General features: G+C 38.1%; 1 protein-coding gene across 9 annotated transcripts in view; it reads left to right on the top strand.

Annotated features, from left to right (window-relative positions):
• The window catches only part of Ppp1r9a (protein phosphatase 1 regulatory subunit 9A), a 262,484-nt gene that overhangs the window by 141,510 nt on the left and 106,250 nt on the right, over positions 1–14,724 (top strand). For all 9 annotated transcript variants that reach the window (XM_036182883.1, XM_036182878.1, XM_036182886.1 and 6 more), the window contains exons 3-4: positions 3,404–3,536; positions 11,529–11,649. In XM_036182883.1, coding sequence (XP_036038776.1) covers positions 3,404–3,536; positions 11,529–11,649 — 254 coding nt within the window. The remainder of the gene's footprint in view (positions 1–3,403; positions 3,537–11,528; positions 11,650–14,724) is intronic.

The raw sequence follows: 14,724 nt of genomic DNA, 5'->3' as shown, positions 1-14,724 counted from the left end.
TTCCTCCTCCCAAATAGTTACCAATTGAATATTGTTGTATTTCCCATAATTCTTGTGGAAGAACATATGATACCTCTTGGCTATAACTTTAAGTTGCTTAATTTTTTATGAAGATTGCTGCCATTGAATTTTAATTAGTTATATTTCTTTGACTTGAGAAAGCTCTTTATAGATTTTATCATAATATTTTAATCCCTGTTATTTTAATACCTTCATTATTTCATTATCAGGAAGGTTATTTATTTATTTATTTGCCTTTGTTTTATGACACAATTTTACTATGTAACCCTCAGTTGGCCTTGTGCAGAGATGCTCTTTCCTCAGCCTCTGAGTGCTGGGAGTATAGACAGTGCGACCATATGAAGCTCTTTAATTTTTATTAATACAGTGTTAGTACTGAGCCAAGCCTCTAACTGCTAGGCAAGGATCAGCTGCTATACCCCCAACTTCTCAGCATTGACTTTTAATGAACCTGTTAGTTTTCTTTAAGACTTCTAGTAACTGTAACTTCTCTGTAGCCTGGTAGTTAAACATCATCCTATTTTGCTTTTGGCATTATTACAGTATATGCAGTCATTCTTCTGTATCTGTATGTTTTGTATCAACTCAATGACTGCACACTGAAAATATTCAGAAAAATGCAATCTGAACTGTGGACTCTTCCTTGCCATTATTGCCTAAGTGATGCAGCATATATATACAGCTTTTACATTTTGTTGGGTTATAATTAATCTAGAGATGGCTTAAAAATGTGTGAAGATATATGTAGACTATACACAATTAGTAAGCAATTTTATATGATGCCCTTATTTGTACATCTACAAATTTTATACCCGTGGGTGTGGGAGGTTCTTTAGCTAAACATCCACTAATTCCTGGGGATAGATGGCTATTCATCTTTTCTTAGTCAATATGAATTCTATTTTTGTTACTGATATGAACTTCTGATAATTAGATGGAGATCCAGCTCCTTCTACATTGTTAAATAATCACTGTAACTAATTTGAATAGAGAAGGAGTGGATCAGAATATAAAATTGTTAAAACATCTAGGACCAAACTATATTGCCTTAATTAATGAAGTTTTGATGTAAGTGTTTTGATCACGGTTAAGTTTTTCAGCTTATAAATTCTTAAAAAAGTGTGATTTTGACATTAATTTCCATGACTTTACAAATGACTGTAAACTGACATTTACAGCAAATTTGGAGCAATGATAGTCTTTATATTAAAGATTTTAGTTTAGGAAAAATAATATGGGATTATATATAGGGCTTGCTATGTTTTATAGAGAAGGAAATCCTTCAATATCGTAAGTAGTAATCATGGGAAATTTTATAGGTTTTCATTTTTGTTATGTTTTCGAATGTTTTGTATTATAAACTTTAATATTAACATTGCATTACTGAACATGTTAGTTTTAGTTATTATTTGTTGACTTCTACACTTTTTCCAAGTCAATAATAGTTCATCTGTTATAACCAATTCTTACTTTTCTTTTTCAATTACCTATAACTTTCTTTGACTGCATGCCCATGTAGTTTTTCAGACCATGAGTGAACTAACAATGAAAAGTACCTGACAGCGTCTAGCACTATAGCTAGTATAGAGTTGGTGAGCTAAAATCTGGTTGACCGAGTAAATGTTAATAAGTGACTACCAAAAACTGGAAGTGGAATATAAAAAGGCTAAGAGAAGTCAGGAGTTTTATAATTTGATAAGGGCATAGGAAGCAGATTTTCTGTAAAATAAACAAAACACCAATTCCAGAGTATAGAGATGTGCATTTTAATGTAATAATGTTTGCTGTCATAGAGAAACCTGGTAGAGAGGAAAGGAGACTCCAGGAGGCATGAGGTCAAACCACAGAGTGCAATGGGAGAACTGGTCCAAACCAGATATGGAGCTCCCAAGGACATGGTTGGGAGAAGTGACGTCCATGAAGAGCCTCACTGTGTCCACCCCTGTGTACACTATGTCTGTACTCTTGCTTTATTTCAAATAAAAGAATCATAAATATTCCTGTAATGTGTTTCAAACTTTACCTGGAGTAGCAGGGCCAGTTTTGGTGTAGATAGATACATTTCCTTCTTTGTTTACCTCCATTCAGTCTTCTTTCTGTTTTTATTACACCTTTTAATTTATTTTGAAAAGCTTTTCACTTCCAGGTTATAAGAGTTTGAGGGGAGACTTGCAGAGCCTTTTCAGATGTAATTTAGATGCCTGATAAATTTTGAATTGAATTGATAATGACAGCTTTTATTCTAGATATTGATTGCACTTAGTAATAGATATATTTCTTTCTTTCAAATACTCTCCAGTATACTGAGTGATTTGATAACTAGTTCCTTTGCAAATAGGCACATTTATTATGGCTCTGTCCAAAGGGCACACATAGTCTTTTGAATGACTTAAGTTAGAAAAAGACTGTCAATATCTTATTTGTTTTACAGCCTTTGAGCAGTATGTTGATAGCTATGTTTTCGAAAGAGCCAATGAAAATTAAATTTAAATCTATATACAAGTAAAATGACAGATGGCAGATGAGAGCAGTTTAGAATGGAAATCAATTTCAGTAATTCTGTGATTTAAGTATAGCATTGATATGTTACACCCATGGGGCTACTATAGTCCATACCATAGGACAGGTTCATTTTGGGGTTTGGCAAGATAGCATTGATGTGCTTTACTCTAGTTTGACCAGGACATAGATTGTTGCACTTGTTACTCTATTTTGAATAAATAAAGGTTGGTGAATATTACTAGCCACACAAAGCAGTCTATGGGTATTGTTTACTCTTAAATTATTGAAATTGACAAAGTGACTCATACATTTTTTATTAGTAAGTTGCTTTTATTTGGATTCAATTTTTCTTTTCTTAGCATCTTGATTAATTTTAAATATCAAATGATTGTTAGGAGAAGAGCATTGGGGGATGGGGAGATGGTTCACTAGGTAAGAGAACTTGCTAAGCAAGCATAAAGACCTGTGTTCAAATCCCCAGAAACCGTGTAAAAAGCCAGACCTGGTAATATGCATCTGTAATCTGAGAAATGTAGGTGGGCAGAAACAGGAGCATCTGGAGGCTTGCAGGCTGCCAACCCAGCTCCAGGTTCAGTGAGAGACCCTGTCACAAGGGAATAAGGAGAGTGATGGACAGAATATCCAGTGTCATCCTCTGGACTCTCTGTGGGCATCACACACAGACACTCCCAACATATATACCACAGTCATATCCTTACACACATACACACTTATGTGAACACACACATACAAAATTAAAAGAAACAAAGAAGAAATGTATCATGGTAGTTTTTCATTAAGATATGTAGTTTGGGGTACTTGATGGCATCTTCTCTGAATTATCATTTATCATTTATTTGCTTTTGGCCTTTTACTATAGGTTTTCAACACATACTCCAACGAAGACTATGACAGGAGAAATGATGAAGTTGACCCTGTGGCTGCATCTGCTGAGTATGAACTTGAAAAGCGAGTAGAAAAGCTGGAACTTTTCCCGGTGGAGCTGGAGAAAGGTACAGCAGGACTCCAGGGCTTGTGTCTCTGTGTCTCTGCAAGTAATGGGGAGTAGCATTTCCAGACTGTACCTAAGAATTGAATGAAGTTGAATCTCTCCCTGAAGTTTACCAAGTTTCAAAAAGAGTTGATGCAGATTTTGAGTAGATAATTTCTTAAATGACTACCTTATCTCACCAGCTCCCAAACAACCCAGTTTCTTAATCTAGCAGGGATGGTGGTGGTTCCGATGGGAGCTGTGCTGGCTGGTTTATGTCAGCTTGACACAGACAGAGTCACTGAGGATCGGGGAGCCTCAGCTGAGAAAATGCCTCAGTAAGATGTGCTATAAGCAGACCTATGGCACATCAATTGATAAGTGATGGGGGAGGGCCCAGCCCGTGGTGAGTGGGGCCATCCCTGGACTGTTGGTCCTGGAGTCTATAAGACAGCAGTCTGGGAAAGCTATGAGTAAGCCAGTTAACAGCACCCCTCCATGGCCTCTGCATCAGCCCCTACCTCCAGGTTCCTGCCCTGTTTGAGTTCCTATCATGACTTCCTTTGATGATGAACTGTGATGTAGAAGTGTAAGCCAAATAGACCCTTTCCTCCCTAAGTAGCTGTGGTTGTAGTGTTTTGTCACAGCAGAAGTAAGCCAAACTAAGACAAATTGGTACCACGATCATGAAGTATTACTATGACAGACCTGACTTTATTTTTGGGACGGTTGTGAAAGGACTTTGGATCGTTGGTCTGGAAAAGCAAGAATAACCCAGACTAAGATGGTGTGTGTGTGTGTGTGTGTGTGTGTGTGTGTGTGTGTGTGTGTGTTCCACTGCTTTGATGGTGTAACCAGAAGGGCTGGCAGCAAGGGGAAGTGCCCACAGAGAGCTGGCCTTGAGGAACAGTTTGGAGTTTTCTGGTTTGTGGTGGAGAGGGTTCAGAATGTGATGGTAGAATGGGAAGCTGGTAGAGGGTTCTGTGGAAGCTTGGGAAGATCTGGAGTGAAGACAGTGAGATGCAAGAAGCTTCCAACAAGCAAGCTCCCTTCTCTGTCTTTGAGGAAATGACTGAAGGGGTAAAGGGGAAGTCAGAGCAGAAGACAGGCAGTCCTGAATTTCCCTCTTGGAATGACAGTCTGCATACCAGAGAAGCCACTGATTGCATGGAGCAAAGATGGCTGTACTTATCCTCATCTGAGATGGCCATTGAGGAACCGCATTGTGTCCCTGTGAGCAGAAACCAGACAGATCTGAGAAGCCTTCAGAAAGGGGCAGGATAACCAGATGACAGAAAAACCAAGAGGCAAAGAAAGTCACTCAAGGATAGTAGTAAATAGTGCCTTCAGAAAGACATCCTTAAGCGCATTATTAACAACAAGTTCATTGATTTTTCTAATGAAAAATTTGACCTTAGAAGTTGAGATGACAAGCATGGCTATTGTTGAGACTCACATTGGGGACCTTGGAGAGTAATATAAAAAATGTCCTCAGACCCATTTCATTGATAGCAAGCACTCAAGAGAACTGAGAATGAGCACTGATACGTAAGCTGTGGCCAACAGAAGAGAAAAATGGAACAATGGAGGAGATACACAATTAGTAACAGAAGGAAATTTTCTTCAACAGGGAAAACTAAGAAAATATCATGTGGATCCCTAGTAAAGTAGGGGAAATCCTAATGGATAAAGATAAAATAACAATTTTACAGAACACGAGCTTTAAAAAAAGAAATAAAAACCAAGGTAAAAATCTTTGAAATGACTGGAATCAGGTCGGGGCTTCCCAGCTCTGAAAGCTGCCCCTGCAGTGAGTGAGTGGACTTTCATGGACCACTGAGAGTTAAAAGGAGTGTGTATCCCCAGGAAGCATTTGCTTCTCCTGAGGAAAGAAAAGATTTTGCCAGTATGTAACATTTTCATGAACACAAGTTATCTGAGAAATTTGCTTACTGCTAGCAAGGATGCAAAGACACCATTGACTTGTTCAAGAGTGGAATTTTGCATAAATAAATATTAAACATAGAACTGCATGGGTGAAGATGATGATGATCCAGCATCCCAGTAAACATGACTCCATTTAAAGGACACTTTCAATCGTAGGGAAAATGGAGTGGCAAGTGATGCTCTCATTTTGTGTGTGTGTTGAAAAGGATCTTAGAAGAAACCTAGCATGTCGCATACTGCTGCTAAGAGCCAAAGGTGAGAACAACCCAAACATTCATCAGAGGCATGACAGCATGTCCAGTCAGTGACAAGCTGTGCATTGCAGCTCATGCAGCGGCATGTGTGACTTTTATAAACAGAACGTTGAGAGAATGTAAATAGGGAATCACAGAAAGCTTTCAGTTGTAATTCCATTTACTTGAATTTCAACTAACAGAAAATTGAATAGTGTATTACTTAAGGGTATGGGATACATGGGTGATTAATTGTTTTATTATGTCAGTGTTTTTGAAATAATGATGGATAAAATAATTAGGTTCAGTGTCACCAAGAGTAAGGAGAGCTGGAAGGGGTATACAGGTAGTTTTCTGATGGGCCATATTCCATATATTTGTTAGAATACGGACTCTTGTTTTATCCTGTTCTTGTAGCCCAGGTTGACCTTGGATTCTATAGTAGCTCTGCTGGTCTCCAGCTTGTGATCCTCCTGCCTCAGCATCCCAATGCTAGTATCACAGGTCTCTTCCACTTTGCCTGAGTTCTTGGGTTTGAGAAGTAGTTTCACTGTGTGTCCAATCTGGCCTGGAATTCCTGCTTCTCCTTTCAGTCTCGTGGTGCTTGGATTCCATGTGTGTGCCACCAGACCCACTTACTTTCATCTTTAAAACGTGTTTTTACATGTCTTTAAACATGTTTCGCAGATAAACCGCTGAATAAATTATACTGTGTGTGTATATTTCCCCCTAAAATTTAAAGTAGAAAATTAAACTACAGAAGATGACCAAAGGAAAAAAGAGATTCAAAAATTCACTGCATTTCTTTCACAAGTACATCTAGCAGACAGGAAAGAAATGAGGAGTGGATTAGATAAACAAGTCAGTTTAACGCTATCTCTAAAGAGAAAGTAGTCATCTGGTAACATGAGATTTTTAAAAAGAAGAAAGATATTACATTTGAATAAAAATTAGAACCTCTTTACTAGCATGAGAATCTGGAAATTATAAAATTATTTGATGCAGACTTGATAGAAAATTGAAGCTGTTATTCCCGACGGTCTTGGAAAGGGATATCCTTTGAAAAGTTCAATATACAGTAAAAACCTTACTCAAAATAAAGATTATATTAGCATCATTCTTTAAAATAAACATTTAAGAAAACAGACAATCATCTAAGAAATCTGAAAAGGTAAATAAGATACATTTTTTCAAAGGTTCAGGTTTTTATTCAAAGGTTCTAAAAAAAATAAAAGAAAAGTTAACAATCTGATCACATGTACAGTTCAAAAATGTCTCTTGGTGTTGAAGAAGTCCTAGGAAAGAATACTAGAGTCATCTTGACCCAATGACTGATTCACCTAGCAAGTATGCATCACTAGTAGGCCAAAACAGAAAATTAATAACTCTCTCGATCATATAAATATTGCTATTGAAATATTTTCTCCCATCTGCATAAGAGATTTTCTTCATAACTTGATTTTTAATAATTTAATGGCTGGCTGCTGTGTCATGTTTAACGGACTTCATTCTTTTAATGTCCAAAGGTTCTGTTTCCCAAGTCTGACTCACATGAGTACAGCACTTAGTTCAGATGTACTAGTGGCAGATTTTCCCCTGCCCTTCTGACTGATTTATCAGCATATGTCTTCAATAATGCAAACAAAATATCAAGTAGTGAGAAACCTGGGCTGATAAATGTACTAGGTACATGGAGGGTGCTGCATTTAATCTGGGCTTTCACAAAGTAGTATATTTTAGGGAGCATAGTGACAACGATTCTCTCTCTCTCTCTCTCTCTCTCTCTCTCTCTCTCTCTCTCTCTCTCTCTCTCTCTCTCTCTCTCCAGACGCAAGAACAAAAGCAAACACATTCCTCATGTTACTATGCGATTTTCACCAGAATAGCTTTGGAAACTATGGAATGTCACTGACATCTGTCATCAAAAAACCATAGAATTTAAGAACTAAAACATACTCAGCAGAAATAACTACTTAGCCCTAGCCCCCAAGTTAGGAGGATTTTGTTCATGGAGACAGGGAGGGCAGGCAACCTGTTCCAGCACAAAGGAAAAATAGCCTCTGAGGTAACTGATTATACACAGCTGACCAGACAAGTACGTGATATTAGAAGACAATTACCATCACTTTTAAATTTACTCAGTTGCCCTAATAAAAGCATTAATAACAGTGAAGTATCTTTTATGTACTAAAATAGAAATAACTATTTATGAGCCACAAATTTCAATTTCATAATTTCAAAGTTGATTTTCCTTATGCTTGAACACCTGTAGTGATATCATAAAGTGTGCACTGCTTGGATCCACATCTTTCTTCATGCTTTTTTTTTTGTCTATCAATTAAAATTATAAAACCTAATTCAAAGGTACAAAAACAGCACATTCTCCTGGCCACCAACTGATCTGGCAAAAATGAAGAACAAAGATATGATGCTAAGACAAGGTGGAGCTACTGTCTACTGGTTCTTCAGCCTTTAGTGAAGTTATCTTTAAAAGTGCTAAGTCATTTTTAAAACTGAGAAGCACAACCCTGATGTGGCACAGGCCTGTCATCCCAGCATACAGGTGGCAGAAACATCTGAAGTTCAAATCCAGCTTCAGCTCAAGACAAATGACAAGACAGGGAGAAACGATAAATAGAGCAATGTGAGTGACAGAAAAGAGAAAACAGTAAGATTAATGATGCCAAATGTTTCATCAAGCAGATCAAACCCGTGAAAATTTTGACTAAAGGCATATTAGCAATATATAGTAAATACATAGAAACGAACAGCATGAGAGTTATCGGGCACCGAATTTCTCTGACACAAATGATGAGTACCTAGAAATAATTTATTTATTTTATAACAATATGAATATCCAAGTCAATGTAACAGATTGTTGAGTTGCCATAGTAGCAATTGAAATGGTGTCTATTATGGAAAACATTATATCTACAGGTAAATCACTGAAATGCCTCAGACCAGATGGCTCCATAGCACATAAGGAAAACACTAAACCAATGTTGTTTAGACTCTTTTTTAATCAGAAGGAAATGAAGGAAAACTCTTCCACATGCCATCGAAAATCCTTAAGAGTTTTACCCAAAACTAATATGCTATTAAAAACAAAGGCTATAATACCAACTCCAAATTTCAGAATTGAAATAAAATATCAACTATGGAAATATCTAACAAGAATATATTGGAGAAAATGGATTTTTAGATAAGATGAAAAGGTAGTTCATTATTAGCAAAGTAACTGCATATCATTTAGAGGAAAAAGTCCATAGTCTCAGAGAAAGATATTTAGTAAGATTTACCTTAAAAATTGTATAAATAAACATGTGATGGACACTGCCTATGAAGTTTGCAAAGTACAGATCACAAAAGCAATGGAGAGTTCTATCTTTAAATTCAGGAAGCTTGGAAAATGTTTCAACTAAAGCCAGAAGACAAATGATACTTGCAGTGATTGGTCAGTGGATGAGCCTCAGGAGAAAATATTAATATGAGAGAGAATGTAATATGGCATAAAGCCTGACATTACTCAGTATCTACCTCCAATACACAGTTGAGCACCTTCATTCCACCACATATTTGAAACTCTAAACACATTAAAATCAATGTTAAAAAGTAGTGATATATTTGGAGAAAAATCTACAGCAGTATCTCTCACCTAGGTTGGTGGGAATAACACAAACAAAATGAGAAAACAGAAGTTAGAAGAGATAATACCAATTTGATTATGTGCAGCCTTAACCTGATAAAGACAATTATGTCTGAAGAAAATCAATAGAAAAATGAAAAACTGCATTATAATTAACAAAATTAATATCTGTAATATTCTAAGAATCTTTTAAATCACCAGAATAAAGAGACAAAATTCAGTAGAAAAGCTGGCATTTTATAGGGAAGGAAATCTAATAACCCACAGTCCAGTGGATCCAGGCTCACATCTCAGTGGCAATGAAAACAATGTTGTGCCAGGAAAGCGTCTCTTTCCTGAGAGGAAGCAAGCCTGGACCTCCAGGTCAGGTGATGGCATCTTGAGGAATAAGAGGGCCTCACTGTTTTTTCCTGACTGCTTTGTCTACTTAATGCTTTTGTCTGTCTCCAGGAATGTATAGAGGAAGACCAGTGCTCAGGGTCACTCCTGGGTTCTTTTAAACATTTTATATTCATTATGTGTATTGACTCTTTGGGGAGAGGGACACTGCGAAGGTAAACATGTGGAGGTCAGAAGACATCTTGCTGGAGTGCATCCCGTCCGTCCACCCACCCCCCCGGGGGTGGTGGTGTCTGGGATTGAATTTAGAATGCAGTCTTGGTAGCAAGTATCTTTACCTGTTGAGAAGTCTTGCTGGCTGGGTACTAGCTTCTTGCCAAGAGTTTGTGGTTGACACTCCTTCCTATGAACAGAGAAAGCTGAGGTGCTGCTGGGAGTATCATCTCTGTGGGTTGACTATGCCCTTCCAGCTACGTTTGCCCTTAGGTTGCTCATTTCTTCTTGTAAGAAGTCTGCATTAGTATTCAGGGTGTCTCAAGCTAATGTTACTTTTCCTACATGACTTCATGTCAAAACTCATGCAGGGTAGACACCACAGAATCCAGGACGGTACAGTGTTACTAAAGGCAACTCTAGAAACAAATTTAGGGTAAAGATACAGGATTGTCTAGATGGACTTAGTTACAAATAATGACCACCGAGACAAGTCCTCCTCTGAAGCACATTATGAATATAATAATAACAATTGCTGAATGTTATTTTAAATGTATTCTCTTGAATTTGTGGGTTAGTTTTCCTTTAATGATCCATAACTGCTAATTAGATACTATCTATTTTTAAATACTACTGATAAATCATGATTACAAGGACTTTGAGGCTACCAGAAAAATAACCTTGAATGTTAATAAAGCTTTTTAATTTTATTGATGGTGAATTACATATGCTCATGGAAAGGACAAATGGAAATGTGAATAAACACATGATTTGTAAGTGAATTTGAAATATAACTTTCAGTATTGCTTACAGGGCCAATAAAATGGAAATAAAGGTGACTTATTGTTAATAAGGAAGTGATTTAATATACTATGATATATCATCATGAAATATTATTCAGTCATCAGAAATGATTTAGGACTATAAAAGTTTATCCACGAGGTATTATTAATTTTAAACGTGTGTTATGCCAAAAGAATTGAAGTCTTATTTGTGTAAAGGAAAGACAAGCTAAATATACACGAGAGTGGGTCTGCCCAGTATGTTTGTATGTACATATAGGTGTGCCCGTGCATATATTGTTAATTGTTACTGATGCACATAGGTGCTTGTACAGACGCATAGAAAACTGTTCTCAGTTATACATCCAATCTTTATTTTTCTTTTGTTGTGCTAAAAATCAAACTCGGGGCATAAGGCACAGTAGAGAGTGCTTGGCCACTGAGCTAATTCCAAGCTTCATGCAATCTTCTTACCATGAGTAGAAGATAAAAAGGAAAAGATGGAATTCCAAATAACTATGTGTCACATTTATTTAAAATTAAAATTGTTGTGGAGTATATGTTTGTTCATGACTAAAATATTGCATAGGGTAATCGGAGACTCAGTTTTGAGATCCATTGATTCTTCAAGAACCAAATTACTGTCTTTGCTAGGACCACACTGGATTGCCAACAATAGCAGAAAAGTGTCTGAACTCTTGAACCATTGAGGCTCTTGATCTGTGCAGGCAAACATATCACTTGTCCTGTATACAATGTATCGCAAAGCTAGAAGCAGCAAGCAGCCTCACCAGCCAGCTAAGCCCCTCAGAGCAGGACAGAAACTGCTGCTCACTGTCTTCTCTTTCTCCTAGATGAGGATGGGCTTGGCATAAGCATTATTGGAATGGGTGTTGGCGCAGATGCAGGCCTGGAGAAGCTGGGGATATTTGTCAAGACAGTGACAGATGGAGGTGCTGCTCAGCGGGATGGCAGGTGAGCTGATACTGTTGAATGTGAATTGAATTCCGGGGAACTGCCCCGCAAATTTCTGTCAGTGTGATCTTCTTTGATTAAAAAAATTTTTTTTCAGTGTTTCTCAGATGTGGGAGAATGTTAAAACATGTGAATTACTTTCTTATTGGTAGCAGAATAAATGTGCGTCTGTCTGTCTGCCTTTGTTTCTATCCACCCATCTACTTACTCAGTGGGAAGTGGGCCATACATGATATGTATGGTTTTAGAGTGTGTCCTGTGGAAGCTGACATATAACTTTCTTTCAGAAATAATTCTGATGATTTTGAAAATGACAAACGTGGAGGGGAACTTAAGAATCTACTCCTGCCCTGAGGGGAATTATGGAGACTAGTGTTCTTCCATGTCTCCTACAAAGAAACAGGTGCTAGAGCGCTGCTTGAACCTGTAGAAGGAGACTTCTCTGTGAGCAGAGAGGCTGGCAGCCTGCTCCGGGTAATTACGGCTTAATGTTGTAGCTTGCATCAGCTCAAAGGTCGTGTATCTTTAATGGAAAGATTCTGCCTGACACCAGGCTTCTGATGGGACACTGGAAGGTGACAAGAGAAGTGAACAAAGACCTCAGGTTATGACAGCTGAATTCAAAGAACACTGCATAAATAACATTTTTATGTTAGATTACATATCGCATAACCTTCTCAAGTAGTCAATGAGTCATGGTCTCTGTTGAGACTCACAGCAGCATCAATCTGTCTTTGTTAATCCTAAAACACCTGTTGGTATATACAGGGTTGTAAAGGGGTAGGTACCAAATTGATTTTATTTATTTATTAACTTTTTGAGACAGGATCTCAAGAAAGATGCTGAGTTAATCATGGAAAATATTGTTGCTAATAGGATGTTATTAAAAGCTGTCCTCGGATTTCCACATGTATGGACATGAGTACACTTTAAATAAACACAATACAAAATAAATAAAAATAAACAAAATTTTAGTTCCTAAGCTGGGCATAGTGGCCCACGCCTTTAATCCCAACACTGGGAGGCAGAGTCAGGCAGATCTCTGAGTTTGAGGCCACCTTGATCTACACAGGAAATTCCAAGACAGCCAGGGATACACATAGAAACCATGTCTAGAAAAACCAAAAAAATTAAAAGTAAAATTGAATTAAAGTGGGAAATACTAATACCATTATGTAACACTTTGAAAGGACCCCTTTCTTCCAGGTGAATTAAACTTGTGAAAATCTACTATGTGAAAGTCATTTCAGGGAGATAGGAAATAATCCTTACAGTTAGTGCCAAGCAAAACAAAAGGACTATGCATCACCTTTTAGGTGACTGGGTCACAAATCCAAACAAAGATGCAAAATGAAAACACACAAAAAAGGATTGCATTCAGCACTCCTAGATCTGGTTTCAAACAAAGGCCATTTTGTATTTTCCTCACCTATTTTAAAAATTAAATATGTTAATCTTAGCCTATTTATTTTATTTTGTTGTTCTGTGTTGTTTCACTATTTATATTAGGTCTTCTCTTAGGGAATTGGATAAATCTGTATCTCCATGTACATTGAAATCCCGTGTAGATCGTCAATGTTGCCTCAGCTGGTGTCCCTGCCTTTTATCCTTGCTTCTTTGTTGGAACACACCTTGAGAAGTAGAGTTTTCCCCAGCCCCCTTCCCAGAAGTATCATGCCAACAAATAACTATATGAACACGTTAAAGAAACCAAGATTAGCCCAACTTCTACAATTCCATTGGCATTACAGCTACCACCTGGTTCTGAGTCATCACTGAGGCCTCTCTGCAGTTGGAGGAGGCTGAAGAGCATGCTCTGTGCTGTGATCAGTGTCAGTGTTGGAGGGATTTGCAGCCTGGGCCCTTCTTGGCCTCCTCACATTCTTTTCCTGGGCAAGACACACATTCCTATCTAATGCCGTGCCTTCGCCTGGACAGACCTCCTTTAGCAGTTCATCACCTGGACTCCTGGTGATAGATTCTCTCTAGATTGACAGTTTTTCTTTTCTTCTCTATAGTACTTTTTACAGTCTTTTTTTGGGGGTGGGGCACGTGGGTATGTGCAAGCGTCATGTTTACACAGACACATTAAAGGAATTAGAGCATGCCATAATACTGGTTTTCTGCTCCTAAGTTAATTTTATATATTAGACACGGTAAATTTTCTGTGGAAGTGTGGACACTCCAAATGATGTGTATTACTTCCCTTGTGTCCCTTGCATTTGAGACAATTCCTTTTTGGCCTTGGGTTATAGACTGTAGACCCTGAGTCCAGGAGCTTCAGCTTTATTATTTTCTTGTCCTACCCATGCCCTTGCTTAAGGAGTCACTCTTGTAATGCTTCGGCTAAGGAAAGCCTTTCGGGCTGTTGCCCTAGTCATTATAGAAATGGTAACATTGGCTGTCAGTACATTCAGTGCTGTTTTAGGGTAATAAGGACCACGTCTAGGGGAGATGGTGATGACTATAGAGAAGAAAGCCAAGTTCTCCCCATGTTTCTAGGCTCTGTCAGCATTCTGCTGCTGAACATCCTCTGGGAGTTCTTCAGTTAGTGCAACTTTGCTTACGTCGTTAAGTAAAGGAACACCCTAAGTCTTTGTAGTCTGTCTTGCCCACAGGCTTGTTCCCTCTCTGGGTAGATTCCTGAAACTAGGGCCAAAGCCAAATCTCCGAAAGCAGCTCTGCCTTTGTTCTGACCATAGAGTTTAGCAACCCTGTAAGGAATGTAAATGCACTTTCCTTTTTCTCTTTTAAGTTGACACCTTTCGCCATTCACGTAAAGACAGCCCACGATCTTTGGCACATTTGAATTATCTTCTTACTCTTAGGGACCAACACTACCTTGTACTTTGGGGCCACTGCTAACTAAAGTAAGAGTTGCTTGAACAGAGCTGCTGTGATACTGTGATTGCTCATCTGGTCACTCGGTGCTTATGTGACTATCAGGATGGCTGCATACATGGTATGTATAGCCCTGGCAAATGGATGACTCTCATTCTGGCAGGACGAAACAGGAAGGCAGATTTCATCCTGGTACTTAGAATAAATGGCACCCAGTTTAGAAGTTTGGGATTG

The sequence above is a fragment of the Onychomys torridus genome, chromosome 3 (genome assembly GCF_903995425.1).
Source record: "Onychomys torridus chromosome 3, mOncTor1.1, whole genome shotgun sequence".
Lineage (NCBI taxonomy): Eukaryota > Metazoa > Chordata > Mammalia > Rodentia > Cricetidae > Onychomys > Onychomys torridus.
Note: the sequence above shows the minus strand (reverse complement) of the source record. Positions and strands in the feature narration are given on the sequence as shown.